Below are 14,766 nucleotides of genomic sequence, written 5' to 3' on the forward strand. Positions count from 1 at the left end.
GTGAACAGTGTGGATGCATTGCAACCCAGTAATGAGGAGACTGAGTCTTTAATGATGAAGGACAAGACAGCTCTCTGCAGAATAATTCTGTTCTTCCAAGAGGAGCGACTTCAATAGCAGGATATCTGCAGCTTTCACGGAGGGGATTTTCTATTACATAGCTCAATAGAAAAACTGATAACTGACAGCGAGAGGCCCAGTCCCCTTTAGCCACCCCTCCAGCCCCTACCCCCTAGGCAGCTTTAATAGCCTGCTGACACCTTCTAGTTTATGGGACGGCACAGCGATTTAGGAAGTGCTTAAACACTGAAGGGTCCCAAGAGCGCAGGAGGAGGAGATGATGGTCAGCCTTGAGACCCTTCCCCAGTGAACTGCCCAGCTCGTCTCCCCTCACATTTGCTTTCCTGAACACTGCCAAAGGTACCCAAACTGCCTGTGCACAGGCGAGAACAGACTCTTGAAGAGATGAGCAAACCCATGTCTGTTTTCAGCATCTGAATCACTCTGTAGCTAGGAGGTGTTTGTCAGTCACTCCTGCTGGGAAATTCTATGGTGTGAAAAGGAAACAATAATGAGAGGCCTGTCAGACCCAGTTATTTACAATTATATTTTGAATGCAATTTTAGAATAATCAATTTCATTTGAAACAGTCTTTGAATATAAATACACTCTAGAATAAAAATGGTCTATTTATGTAGCTTATTAGAAAATAAAAGCTCCGGTTAACGTAAGTGGTTTCTATGTCTGGTCTTACTGCAGTCCAGAGCATCCTCCTCCATAGCAATGGCTCTGCCCCCAACCCAGCTGGACCTGGATAGAGGCAAGCTGAGGAACAAGGTCCGTTCAATTTACATGAAGCCCCTCTCTGCTCTCCAAGAAAGGAGGTTGCTCACATGGGCCTCCCCAGGCTGCATGGCTCCCCCAGTAAGATTCTGCAGCAATTCAACTTTTAAACTGTCATTTTGAAAGCTAGTGCTCACGAGTTCTTGGGTTTAATGGGAGAATTTATGGTAGTGTTGCTGCCTTGCTGCACTGAGTACCAGGTTAGGTAGGGGAAACAAAAGTCGAGCCCTCTGATCAGAGCTTTGAAGTTTCACTGGGCATCACAGGGAGCAGCTCTGAGAACACACAGAACACTGAGCAGCCTGTCACCTGCTGCCCACTTACACAGGACGGGCATCTCAAGACGGGAAGCGAGGAGACACCAGGTGCTTCTCAGCATTTACAACCAGCCTCCCGGACCCACTGGGCACGCCATCAGGGAAACTGCCGAGAGCAACTCTATTGTGCATAGTTCAATAGCTAATTTCCCCAGTGGGCTTTAGTTGTTTATAGTTCAGAAGCTAAGCTTATCAATGATGGGCCTTTGAACAAATATACAAAGTCTATTGATCTTATGTCTGTGAAAACAAGCCATTTCCTCCACCTTCACCCAAACCTGTTATCTCACCACTCACTTGTGAAGTGAGAGGCCACAGAAAATCCCCTGCTCAGATACGTCCTCACTGACAGTCACACACCCATGCTGTCGTTTGAATAGAAACATGTCCCTCTTAATGCAAATGTTGGGGTGATGTGCCTGGTCCTGATGTATGACGGAGGCTTCAAATCAGACACAGGTGGAGGCAGAAGGATCAAAAGTTCCAGGTCATCCGTGGAACATAGTGAGTTTCAGGACAGGCTGGGCTACATGGGATCTTACCTCAACCCCTCCAACCCCTCTAAAACCAAAGCCAAAACCTAACCAGACACAGAACTTGCCCAAGCCTATTTCCACAATTACGAAATAAACAACCGAAGTCTGATTGGTCATCCAACTGGTTATCCGACACCAAATGATCAGTTCTTAAGATACATAACAAATAACATTATATAAACCGAGCAGGCTGTACTTAGGGATCAGTTAATGAAAAGAGAGGGCACAAACTTGAAAGAGAGCAAGGAGGAGTATATGGGAGGGTTTGGAGGGAGGAAAGGGAAGGAGAACATGATATAATTACATGATAATCCTGCCAAGTAAAGGAAATAATCCTTAAAAATATTGTAATAAAAATATCCTAAGATATCAGTACGACAAAAAGAATGGGATAACTGACGGCATAGGCTCTAACAGTGTCAACTTAAATTCAAAGTGAGGCACCTCAACCACGGCTAACTAGCTTGGGGAGGGAGAGAAGTCAGGAGAGAGAAGACGCCTTACGTTTGGTGGTCTCCAAGTGGCCTTTGTACAATGGACTTCAGCAGGGGCTCTGGCCGGAGGGTCACCTTGGGAGATGTTTTGGGGCTGGAGTCTGACTCTCCACTCTCCTCATCACCCATGGCTTTGATGTAGCTGCCACTTCTCATCCTACGGCAGGGGATCTCGTCCTCTTTGCCACCGGTGGGGTACGCACCCCAGTCATCCTGAGGCACCTGGGAGAGAGTAGAGACAGGGCATGTCAACTGTGCCCTCGAGAAGTGTGTCCTACAGTTTCTTAAAGATATAGCTCCTTTGGGCTATTTATCATTTTAAGTCATGCACACAGAAAGACATCCATTTTTACAGTCTTCCAAATCCTGAAAGGGTCTTAGTACGAAATCGTTGACTTTTTCCATTGTAAAAGTAAAAGACAAACATGGGAAAAGTGAGAAGGTACTAGGAACATAGAAAAAAGAAAAAGAGAAATGGAAGAGAAAATGATGGTGATATTTACATTATTGCTAAATATCTTTTAGTGGTAAATGCTAATAAAGAAGAGGATTAATCCCCAAAGCAAAATCATATCACACACACAGAACACATGCACCTGGAGATGAAAGACATCCCTCAATCTCATGCACACAGAGCTTCATACTCTGCATACTGTGAATGCCAAAGACGACTCAAAGAATGCCAGCTCTCAGCTTTTCTACTGTGTCCGGCCCGAAGGCCGACTTGGTCACTAGACAATGAAGCTGGTCAGCACTCTAGCTCCACGCCTGCAACTCAAGAGCTCCCTGTGCCCAGTGAGCTAAATCTCACAGGAGTGTGTGTGATGTTTCTCAGAACAGCAGCCCGCCCCTCAACTCAGGGCAGCTCCTCGGCAAGGCACATGGCCCAGTCTGGGCGATTCTGCCAGTAGCTCCAAGACTAGTAAAGAGCAACCCTGGCTATGGAAGAGGGTCTTAGATGCTAGTGATGGAGGAGGATGACAAAACCCCACCCTTAAGAAGTCCTCAAAGTGATGTTTTCACTGGAAAATGTTGAGATTTTCAGCAATGTTCTGAAATTGGCTGGAGAAGGATCCTGCTTTCCTTCCAGCCCAGCACTGTATGAAGGAAGCCAAGCACTCTGGCCCTTCTTAGAGACCCAGATGGCCGATGGGATGACAGGCACTTGAGCAGAAGGCACCAGCACTCCTCCCTGAAGAGCATGGTGTGTTGTGCCTGGAGATCCCATTACACTGCAGACTGTTCCTACAGCTCGTCTCCACACCCGGAGTCAGGAAGAAAGGGAGCTGAGGCACAGGCGCCAGTCCCCAGGCTCCGTGTCTCTCTGAGCGTGACCGTGGTCTACAGACCTAAGTGGGGCTACCATATCTTCCATGCCGGAGTCAGGAGCCCCTCTGCATTCATCTCCCACTCTGTACCTCAGGCTGGCCATGCGGATCTCATAGTTAGCACTCATCCTGTGTGGCATGGTGCAACATAATACTCACAAGATCTATGAGGGCATTTCAGCGGGCTCTATCTGTTTAGATATAGGCACAATGAAGGCCACCAACTTTGTAGCCAGGTTTGACACTGTTAGATGCAGATCTTGGATCAAGAGCGGGGCTTAACAGACAGAATGCTAGGGGCTCCCCCTACGCACAAGCAGGGGCAGGTGCTGATGCTAATTCATTGAGTGCTTTAACATTTTGATGGCCTGGCTCTATGCCCCACTAGCACAGGTCCGAGGAAAGATGCCAACCACCCCAAGAGGGCTTGGTAAAAGTTTTATGACGGCGTCAAAGCACAAGCCACACTGATCACACATTGGAACAGCTAAAGACTTAGGCAGACTGACACAGAAGGTTTTTGTTCAGCATGTAATAGGTATTGACCCACTGATAGAGAATCTTGGCTTACAGAGAGATACCGCATCTTGATAGCGGCTATGCTTGAACACTGGGGAAAGGACATAGGGGGTGTGAAGAGCTCACTCTTGGGGTACCTGACAGCTCTCATCTGGTGCTTCAGTAACATCTCTTCAGTAACATCACACTAGAAATTCAGGCAGAGGAATGCCATCTCTGTGGCACTTACCAGAAGAGCAGAGTGTTCACCCCAGGACCCATATCCCAGGATATTCACACCATGACCAGTATCCCTGGGTGTTCAGACCATGACCAGTGTCCCAGGATGTTCATACCAGGACCAGTGTCCCAGGGTGTTCACACCAGAACCAGTATCCCAGGGTGTTCATACCAGGACCAGTGTCCCAGGGTGTTCACACCAGAACCAGTATCCCAGGGTGTTCATACCAGGACCTGTGTCCCAAGATGTTCACCCCAGGACCAGTGTCCCAGGAAGTTCACACCAGAACCAGTATCGCAGGATGTTCACACCATGACCAGATGTTCACTCCAGGACCAGTGTCCCTGTTTCTCCGCCAGGGTGTGCCAGCCCATTGAGGCTCTGTGTAAACCTTGTGCGTCAGTCAGCAGGACAAAGGAAGGAGCCAGGATGGCAGTGTGTCCTTGGGAATGGCTGCACTGCTTGAATTTCAGAAGAATCTGTGCTGAGCTACGAAAAGATGGTTATGAAGGCATCCCTATCCCTGAGTTTCCTGGCCTCTCCCTGAGTAGCACAGGTGCAGTAAATTATAAAGAAGTCGATTTAATCTGTGGTTCTGGAGGCTCAGAAGTCCAAAAGCATGATGCTGGCATCTGTTCCATGTCTGGCGAGGGCCTTTTATGAGACGGGACACAGAAGCCTCTCCTTTGCCCCTTCTAGCCCACTAATTACATCATGCATGCACTATCAGCATGGCCATGGCCAGGACACATCACCCCAAAGGGGTACCTCTGAATACCATCAGATGTGAATCTGAGGACTCACTTTCCAATTCATGAACTCAGGAATGTATTCAAACCACAGCACCTGGAAAGACAGAAAGCTGGCAGACTTGCCTCAGCGAAGGAGCACAGCAGTAAAGTGTGTGGCGGGTGTCCACAATGGGACGGGGGATAAAGGCTTTTCAAGGATTCCCCCATCTACTGACATTTTCAAAGCAGTCTGAGCTTTTCTAAGTTGCGCATTAGTTTCGTCTGAGCCCCCAATGTCACATTTCAGAGGAGGTGATATACTTGGAGGGTGACGGATTAGAGTGTGATTAGCCTGAACCAGGGTTAAGGTGAGTGGCAGTTCCAGGGAAAGATGGTGACTTGCGACCAGTAAAGGCTCCTGAATGGGAGGTGTCGGGGGTCACCTCGTCTGAATTTGGCCAGAGGAATGGTGCAAGCAGAAGAAACAGCATAAAAAGGGACTGCTGGCCAGCTCCTGGTTGGGCCAGGAAAGCTTGCATTTTTTATCTCTCAGTAAGCATTCAGGTGGTGGTTACAGGGAAAAGGACAGATGGGGAGAGAGGCCAGCTGCCACCAAAGGAGAGGCTCACACTGTCAGGTTTATGGAGAGGTTTTTTGTTTTTTTTTTTTTGTCTTTTGGAACCAAAACCATGTTTCCATAAAGAGCAAGGTAAAGATTGTTTTTTTTCCCCAGCAGCCTACAAATTAACTAACAAATGAGACCAGCTTGTATGTTTCTGTTTCTGATTTAAGAAGCCAATTTCACAGCCTTTGACAGAAAAAAAATTCAATACAGAAGGAGCACAGAGCAGTCAATTTCCAGAGCATATGCCTGGGCTATGAAAAGCCACCAAGTCTCAGTAAATAAACCTTCCCCTTATGGTGGAAACGCTAAAACCCGCAGCAGAACGCAGAGGAGTGGCCAAGTGCACACCTGGCACGCGCAAATGGCAGCTTCCCAGCCTCCGGGAAACAAGCTTGAGGCATCCAGCCCCTGCAGAGCCAACCCCAGCCTTCACCGTGCCAAGGCGATCAGCTACCCGAATCGTCACCAGCACGCCGTGCTGAGCGGTGCCGACCGTTTCTATAAAAGGAGCCTTCTCCTGAAATTGACATCTGTGTGCGTTGTGATGCTGTAGTTGAGGCACATCTTAAACGCGAAACACTAAAACATCCTTTCTTTCTTTCAAATGGCAAGGCAAAGAATTTCATAATAAGGTTCTTTTCAGGTGAACTAAAGGAATATGCCATCCAAAGCTGTGTTCTCCCTCAGGAAACATTTTCCTCATTCCGTCAGCAACATGTGTGCGTGTGGTTTAAACAAGCATCAAGTACACGAGCCACAGGGGAGAGCGGCAGAGGAAGACAGCTGGGCCTTGCGTGCTGTGCACAGAGGACAGATGAATGACAGGGGAGGAGTCACCAGACGTTCTGGGGACCCATCTGGGGAAACTCAATCCACGCAGGGAGTTCTTTTCTATGGCCCAGGGTTCCAAAGATGCTTGTTAGAAGGGGGTCGTGGGCAACCCCACCCAAGGAATGACTGCCTGCAATCTGCACAAACCTGAGTCAGCTTGCCTTGGGCCTTGCTAGGCTCTGTGTGAAAAGTTGGGCTTTTTGTTCTCGCTGGCAATTTTAATGAGCGATGGGTTTTATTTTTCTAGGATATAGCCACCATGTAAACCGAGGGGAACGTTGCTCGGTTGGCAATTCACCAGGAACTGTTTACCGTTTCCAAATCCCCCAGGGCTGGCAGAGCCTCGCTGGAGCCTGAGTCCTCATTACGACACGCCTTTGTTGGTCTAATTTGTAACTCCAATTACAGCGACCCTTCGCTCAGCAACAAACACGAGAACACTTCATTCTGCACAGAGCTGCTGGGCCCCAACATTCTTAGGTTGAAATACTTCAACTTCAAAGTTACTTCACTTTTATTCATTTATCTTAGCGATAAGACCACATGCACATATCTCTCCCCCCTCTCTGTCCTATCTGTTTCCCCTGTCAGTAATGTGTATCTAGGTAGGTTACATGAGTTTTGTTTTAGACTGCTCCAAGAGATGTTGAATGTCTGCTAGGTAAGAATTACATGGGCAGAGAAAGAGAGTGAAATGTGTATACAGCATTAACTGTCAACCTGACACATCCTAGTATCACCCGAAAGGGCAGTCTCAACTGACTAATTGTTTTTGTCAGGCCGCTTGGTGGGCATGCCTATGAAGGATTGTTAATTAATGTAGAAAGGTCTAGCCCACTGTGGATAGCACCATTCCCTGGGCATGTAGTTCTAGGCTGTATAAGGAGGCTAGTTAAGCATGAACTAGAGAAAACAAGCAAGCAAGCAGGCAGGCAGACAGGCAACATTCCTCCATGGTTTCTGCACTTCCTTAGCTGTGAGTGAGTTCCTTGGTTGGAGATAGTACTGCATGGAATAGCAAGCAGCCCTGCCTTCAGATTCCTCTTGCCCTGACTTCCCTCAATGACAGACTATAACCTGGGAAGGGTAATCGGAAATAAACCCTTTCCTCTCCTAACCACTGTTTATCAGTGTTCTATAGCCACACAAAGGAAGCTAGAAGAGGATGTATGCATGCATCACAAGGGCAGGAAATCTGGGAAGCACACAGCAAGAGCTTTGTGCGGAGCTCCCAGTGGGGAGAAGATTTCCAAGGCCTAGTCTTCCTAGTCAAGCTGAGAAGCGGAGATCTGGTTTGTGCTGGAGAGTTTTGACTGACGCCGAGAGCTTAGCAGATGAGCAGAGAGAGCTATAAGAGGTTTTCGGATATAAATGGCAGAATGTAGGGCATCCAGGACTGGGAAGGAGTACCCACAGACACTAAGAAACCATGCAGAGAAGGATTAGCTATGAAGGCCAATCTCAGACCCATGCCCGTGTTTCTTTCTACACCACGGTGTGAGCAAACAATTCTCATCTCCATAGATACACTGGAGCTTAAGTATATGCATAATCCATCCCTCCAGGATCTGGGCACCAGCTTCCTGCTCAAAAGTCATTTTCACTCACTAGCTCTTGGCTAAATGGTCCTTCCTTTCCCCTGGAGCTCTCTCTGTCTGTCTGTCTGTCTGTCTGTCTGTCTCTGCCTGTTTCTTTTCCTCCCTCTGTTTGCATCTGTCTCTCTTCCAGTGCTTTTTGGAGAGTCATTCTTTGGGCATCATTACACACGAAATGAGGCCCACTGGAGCCTGTGTGGGTTGAAAGTATTCTGGAGACAGTAAATGCAGCTCCACAGCAGGCCAGCGCTGAGATGAGTGCTCAACTTCAATCAACTCTTGCTTAGTGCTGGAGGACTCAGAGCAGCTACGGTGGTACCCGGGGTCAGGGCGACAAAGGACAAGAGCTCGTGGGGACATTGTAGGTAAACACTCTCCTGTGACAAGAGCCAGAGATGGCAGGAGACCCAAGCTGAGTCTCACATCTGAACTTTATGAGAAAGCTGGGCCTTAGGTGGTCTGGCTCAGGTACCCAAATGGCTCTATGGAGAATAGGCAGGGAGATTTTTGACATAGGCTCCACAGCTCTGAATCAAGGCTAAGTTGGGGGGCATGGTTCATATACCTTTTACTTACTAAACTATGGAGGGGAGATGTTTCCTAGCACTCCATGGAGGGTGCTCAGGAAGAACCTCTGATGCAAGCCCCATATCTCTGAGTCAAGGTTAAAAGGGTGGCACTCTGCTCTGGCTTTTTCTTATGAGGCCATGTCGGGGACACTTTGCTTAAAGTAACCTATTGTTTTGGGGCTTCACTGTTTCCTTTGCATGGCATCTGACCTCTTCCCTAGGGATGCCTCTATGCCCCTGTGTGTGAGACCTGTTGGCTTTCAGTGTTTTTGATGCTTTGACTTTTGTGGTCTTGATAGCCATGGCAGCCTTATTCAGGGTGTCAGGTCCCGAGGGGCAGTAGGTAACTTTCAAGCAGATCTTTCATAGCAACTTCATAAAACCAGAGTGCTCACCCCACTCTCTCCTGTGGGCCCCACACTGAGGTCACTGCCCCACTGCTGCAGACACTCGGGAACTGAACTTAGTGTCCACACAGAACCATCCTGTCCTCACTTGACCTTGCTCTGCCACTCATTCCCATGGAGATCGCAAGGCTTTGGTGGGCACTCACACATCCCCTGACTGCCCTGGCGGTACCTGAGTGACCTCTATGGTGAGCCTACCCACTTCTCCTGGGGTTCATGATGAAAAATATATCCTTATGGCTTAATGTTATTTTTAGTTAAGCTTATTAAGAATAAAGAGAGAAGATGAAAACAAAATCAAAGATGAAAAAGAACACATTACAACCGGTGACCAGAAACACAAAGGCACATCATAAAAAACTGACAAATGGTGTTGCTGACAGATTTGGGAAGCTTATGGGACGTAGATGAATTTCTTAACACATATGATCTATCAGCACTGAACCACAAGGACGTAGGAAACTTTCATAACCAAAAACAAGAAAAAAGACCAAACCAGCAGTAAGACATCCCTAAACAAAGAAAAATAAAACCAACCAAACAAACAATAAGAAAAAAAAAAAACTCAATCCAGGACCAGATGGATTCAATGCTGCATTTTCCTAAACTTGTAAAAAAACAAACATGAATTCCTCTCCAAGTAATCCCAAAACGGAAAGAGAGGAGACTTCATTCATTTTGTGTGGAATCGATATAGGTGATCATTAACTAATGGATAAAGAAAATATGATATATTAATATATGTAACATACACTGATACACACACATCAATAGACACACCGCAAAAGAGGAAATCTTGCCATTTTCAACAATATGGGTGGAAATGGAGTTCATATGATAAATAAAACAAGTCAGGAGAAGAGAGACACACACCATCTATCTCACTCATTGGTTGAAGATAAAAAAAAAGTTGATATCCAAAATGAAGATAGTTGAGCAGTGACTAATGAGGTCTGGGAAGGGTGAGAGGAGAGGGGAATAGGGAGGATGGTCAACAGGGTTGGTACAGGAGGAGTAAGGGCTGGTGTTCTGCAGAGCACAGTGAACGCCTGTGGTGTCTATCCCCTCCCATCCTTATGACGAGCCAGCAAGAGGAACTCCAAGGCGATAAACACGAGGAGACATGGACCTGGAGATGATCTACGCCTTGATTTGACCCCTGTCTATGTATACGTGTTGAATATACACACACAGCAGAACAAAATGAAAGAGGGGTAAAGGGATAGAGTAGAGGTACTGTGGAGGTTCCAAACAAGGGGACACGACAGATGGGACTGTGTAGGGTGTCTGCTGGGATGCTCAGAGCTGTCAACAGCCCCAGTGTTCACTTAGAGGCTTTGTGGAAGCCACTGGCCAGGGCTGTGTGCCTCTTGATACTCTTTTTAAATGCTGATTGAAGCAAATTTAAATGTAAATGTGAATGCAAATATAAATGCTGCTGGGATGAGCAAATGTAACTGGGGAAAATGGGATTTTTAAGTTGTATTTTTTTAATGTTAAGTGGAGACCATCTTTCCACTGTGAATTCATTCCGGGCCCTTAAAGGGAAGGAGCTTAAGGGAGGCTAAGGTCCTTTCCAGTGTGTGGATGGATGGGAAAGAGCTCAGGAGGGCAGCAGGCTGCGGAGACCTGAGAGGAGAGGACAGGGAAACACCGGTGAGAAGCAGATCACTGCAGAATGCTGAACGGGAGCAACAGTTCCTTACTCTTTCTCCATACCTTCACTCTCAATCTTTCAAAACTTAGGAGTATCATTTGTTAAAAAAAACCCAACAAAAGCCTAAAACATACCTGTTCCTGGCTACAAACCCAGCAAACCAGAAACACCAAGGGCTTTTCTTTACTTGGAGGGGTCAAAGAAACCAGGGTCACTGTGGTTACAGACTACACGTGGGGAGGCAGCCAAGTCAGAGAGAATACAGAGGCCAAAGAGGGAGGTGAGGGAGGCATGGTAGATGCTGGGGTTTGTTGTTTATAACGGTTGAGGGAAGAAAACATTTTTCAGGGGGCAGAGCAATTGTGACCTCCTTGGCTGGTACCAGGTACCCTCCAAGGCTAGTGTCTCCTCCTCAGGACACAGGGAACCGCTTGGCCCCTGAGCAGGATGCAGTGGATCATGGCCCACGCTCCTGCCATATTATTCCAAGTTTGGCCTTAAGACAGTTTGTCTGCTGAGGCAGAAAATGAAAGAACAAAAGCCTTTTCAGAGACGAACTCGGGCCAGGATTCCCCGCCAGTTCTATTGACTGTGTTTTGACCTACTTACAAACAAGTCTTCCTTGAATGCTAACTATGTGTTCCGAATCAGCCAAAGGTGGAGACGGAAAGGTGTCCTTTTATTTAACCGCAAATCTCTAGTTTTGGGTGAAAAATAAAAAAGAAAGAACACTGCCCCTGGGCACAGACTTCTGGGTCTCTTAGACCATGTCCTCACAAAGTACTGTGGGCACATTCCTTTAATTTTTCCTTAATTCCCATTGCTGGCTGTGAAATGAAGTCTGGGCTTGTGAGGCCCAGACCGGGGATCTTTCCACGGGAAAGTTTAGTGCCACCACATGAAGGACAGCCCTGTGAGGATACCTTTGAATGCACCCAGACATCCATTCAGCTGGGTTCGGGGACAAACGCTGCCTGAGGAGATGTGTGTATTTCATAAATCTTCCCACAAGCGATGTGGCGAGACAGATAGAGGACGGCTGGGAAGAGAAGAAGGACTTTGTTCAGAGGTGAAAATGGACAGAGAACAGTGTGTGAGGGAAGACTCTCAGGAAATGAGGTATTTGGGGGTGGGGTTGGGGGTGGGGCTCCTGGTGGAAGCCACAATTTCCTTCCAGGGTCCTCAATCCTCCCCCCTACAGGTTTACTATTGAGACCATGGTTGTTGACATGAACACTGAGAGGAGACAGATCTGGGTCCCCCGCAGGTGCCATGGTTAGCAAGGCCCAGCCCAGGCTACTGTTAGCCATGAGGGACTGATGGAGGTTGATGGAGGACACGAGGCCGTTTGGGCTTTGTAGGTAGGGTTCTATGACTGTCGTCCCCTCTTTCCGCTGTGTACTGCTGTAGTTTTATGTGGCACTAGGGGAACGTTACTTTAGGGCTGTCTTCCAGGCATCTCATCTTTTCCCCGCACCATGCCAGGCTACTTGGCTTTTGCATGCTACCATGAAGGGACACGAAGTGTCCACATTTGCAAACTACATTCTGGTAAGATGACAGCTGGACCTGCCACTGACTGTTTGGCCAACACTCCCAATTGGCATCTAGCTATAGGATGTGGGATTCTCCTTTGTATGCTGTGAATATGTTTTATTGCCATTGGTTAATAATAAAGCTGCCTGCAGCCAATGGATTAGTAGAGTAAAGCCAGGCAAAAAAATCTGAACAGAGATGTAGAGAGAGAGTAGGCGGAGTCAAAGAGATGCCATGTAGCTGCCAAAGGAGAAAGACAGGAGTCGCCAGCTGGAACCTTACAGATAAACCACAAACCTCATGGTAAAATACAAAATAATAGAAATGGGTTAATTTAAGATGTAAGAGCTAGTTAATAAGAATCCTGAGCTAATAGACTGAGCAGTGCTTTAATTAATACAGTTTATGTGTGATTATTCCAGGTCTGGGCAGCAGGGAACAAACAAGCAGCCTCCACCTACAGCTATAGGCAAAGGGGTAGGGAGATCCAGGGGAGAGGGAGGAGGGACTGGCAGGGAGGCTGGAGGCTTGGAGAGGCTGGATGAGACATGACTGCTTACAATGCTGAGCAATCAACACACATGAACGGTGAGAAGCCATTGGGGCAGGGAAGTCCAGAAGCTGGTGGCTAGCTTCCAGGCCTGTGGCAGCTGGAGGCCAGAGAAACAGCTGGCATGACACCCAGACTGGTCGAACAAAGAGTGGTTCCAAAACCAAGGAATTTTAATTAAAAAGAAGTCCAAGGCTGAAGGAGAGAAGAGAGAGAGGCAGAGGGCACTGTGCAGATTACAAGGTGCAAACGACAGATCCGGCACAGGACAGCAGCCTGTCATGTGGCTCCCAACTCAGGAACCACTGGAGAGAAGTGAGCCCTTGGGAAGACCTGAAGAATGACTTGGTGTCTGATAGCTTTTCATGCCTGCTCACACATTATAGATGTTTTACCTAAGCACACGCCTGTATCTTTCAGTGTGCATCTTTGTTATGTACACACACATGATTGTGTCTTTGTGTGTGTGTGCTTGCACGTGTGTGCACACGCATGAGGGGGCCAGAATTTGGTGGCAGTGCCTTCTTCACGTACTCAACACATGATGCATTGGAGAGCGGCTCCCCACTGAACCCAGAACTTGCTCTTTTGACTAGTCTGGCTAGCCTGCTAACTTTGGGGACCCCTGGTCCCTGTCTTCTCCATGCTTGGATCACCAGCAGTCTGCCATGCTCATCTGGCATTTACATGGGTGCTGGAGATCTGAACTCTGGTGCTCAGATTTCTGCGGCAAGTGCTTTGCCCAAGGAGCAGTCTTCCCAGCCCTGCAGCCTCGATTTTTCAGAGACAGATTATGGAATCATTCGTTTCAATGACGTCATCTGCAGGGCCCCTTTCTACCTCACCTGGTAGGGGAAGGGTGCGGTGTAGAGAAAGCAAAGCCACCAAAGAGTCGCAGAGTTCGAGGTGAGAGGATGGTAAAAGTGGTCTCACACTCTCTCACTGGTAACAATTGATATTCTCCATGAACAGACGCCCAGGACAGGGTGACCAGAGGGCAGAGAAGAGCATGTGCCATACCAGGGATGGTAGACCCGGGTATCTGGGGGCTGTAAAGGGGGTGAGGGTGAAGTGCAGAGCTGAGAGCTCAGGGCTGGAGTGGGGTGAGATGCCACAGTTACAGCACTGCCTCGTGTTTAGGGAACACTGCAGCAGAGTTCCTAGACACAAAGGGGGAAAAAAGCGGACCAGTTTTTCGCTTTTCCAAGAGTGATGGAACCAGAGAGGGCCCCGACTTCCCTTGCCGTGTTCCTTTAGATGAGCAGAGAGAACACTTCACATCTGGATATCACTAAGGTTTGCCAACGACAAGCAGAATTTAAGCCCTTTTCTACTGTTATAAAAATAATACTTTATCTAACTACCAATTTGTCTCTTTGAATAAATCTGTCTATACAAGCAATTTGGTTAGCATCTCCTTTCAAAACAGAGCCCGCGAGCCTTGGATGATACACCAGGAGGAGGTGGTGCTGCTGGAAGCCTCCGCCACCTGACTCCCAGGATTCACAGTTGTTCATCTGTTTCGTTAATTGGCCACTTGATGACTCAGCCGGCGTTTAGCGCCATTACTCAGTATCCACGCGGGCGTCTCTAAGCCAGCACACTACCAGGCCAAGCTTTGGTTCTTAGAGGGTAGGATTCGAGATCTGTGAATATTGAATACATACGTCTTTGAGGAAACCTGAAGTGCTGAGGTTGTGCTAATGGTGCCACCAGCTGGCAGGAGCTAAAGAGGCTTCCTTGGGAGTGGTGGTGTCTTTGGAGGCTCAGGCCTCCCCTGTCATTCTTGGTGAGCGAGCCATCAGGAGACAGAGAGGGCAACTATATAAAATGCAGCATGACACAGTGCTCTGGATCCTGCCAGCACTGTCTGTAATATGCTTTTGCCTTTGGTGAATCCATCTCATCCGCACCATTGGGAACAGGTACCCTTACCACAGACACAACTTCCTGTCATCACCACATGTGTCGTTGTCACGTGAGAGAACAGATCTCACGCAAAGGCAGA

At 47.8% G+C, this 14,766-nt stretch overlaps 1 protein-coding gene across 2 annotated transcripts in view; it reads right to left on the reverse strand.

Moving 5' to 3' along the window:
* The window catches only part of Dlgap2 (DLG associated protein 2), a 691,629-nt gene that overhangs the window by 82,727 nt on the left and 594,136 nt on the right, over nucleotides 1-14,766 (reverse strand). For both annotated transcript variants that reach the window (XM_041673600.1, XM_041673601.1), the window contains one exon: nucleotides 2,201-2,412. In XM_041673600.1, the coding sequence (XP_041529534.1) occupies nucleotides 2,201-2,412 (212 nt within the window). The remainder of the gene's footprint in view (nucleotides 1-2,200; nucleotides 2,413-14,766) is intronic.

The sequence above is a fragment of the Microtus oregoni genome, unplaced genomic scaffold, assembly GCF_018167655.1.
Source record: "Microtus oregoni isolate MIOR12 unplaced genomic scaffold, Mior012 000024F_ref0000369, whole genome shotgun sequence".
Lineage (NCBI taxonomy): Eukaryota > Metazoa > Chordata > Mammalia > Rodentia > Cricetidae > Microtus > Microtus oregoni.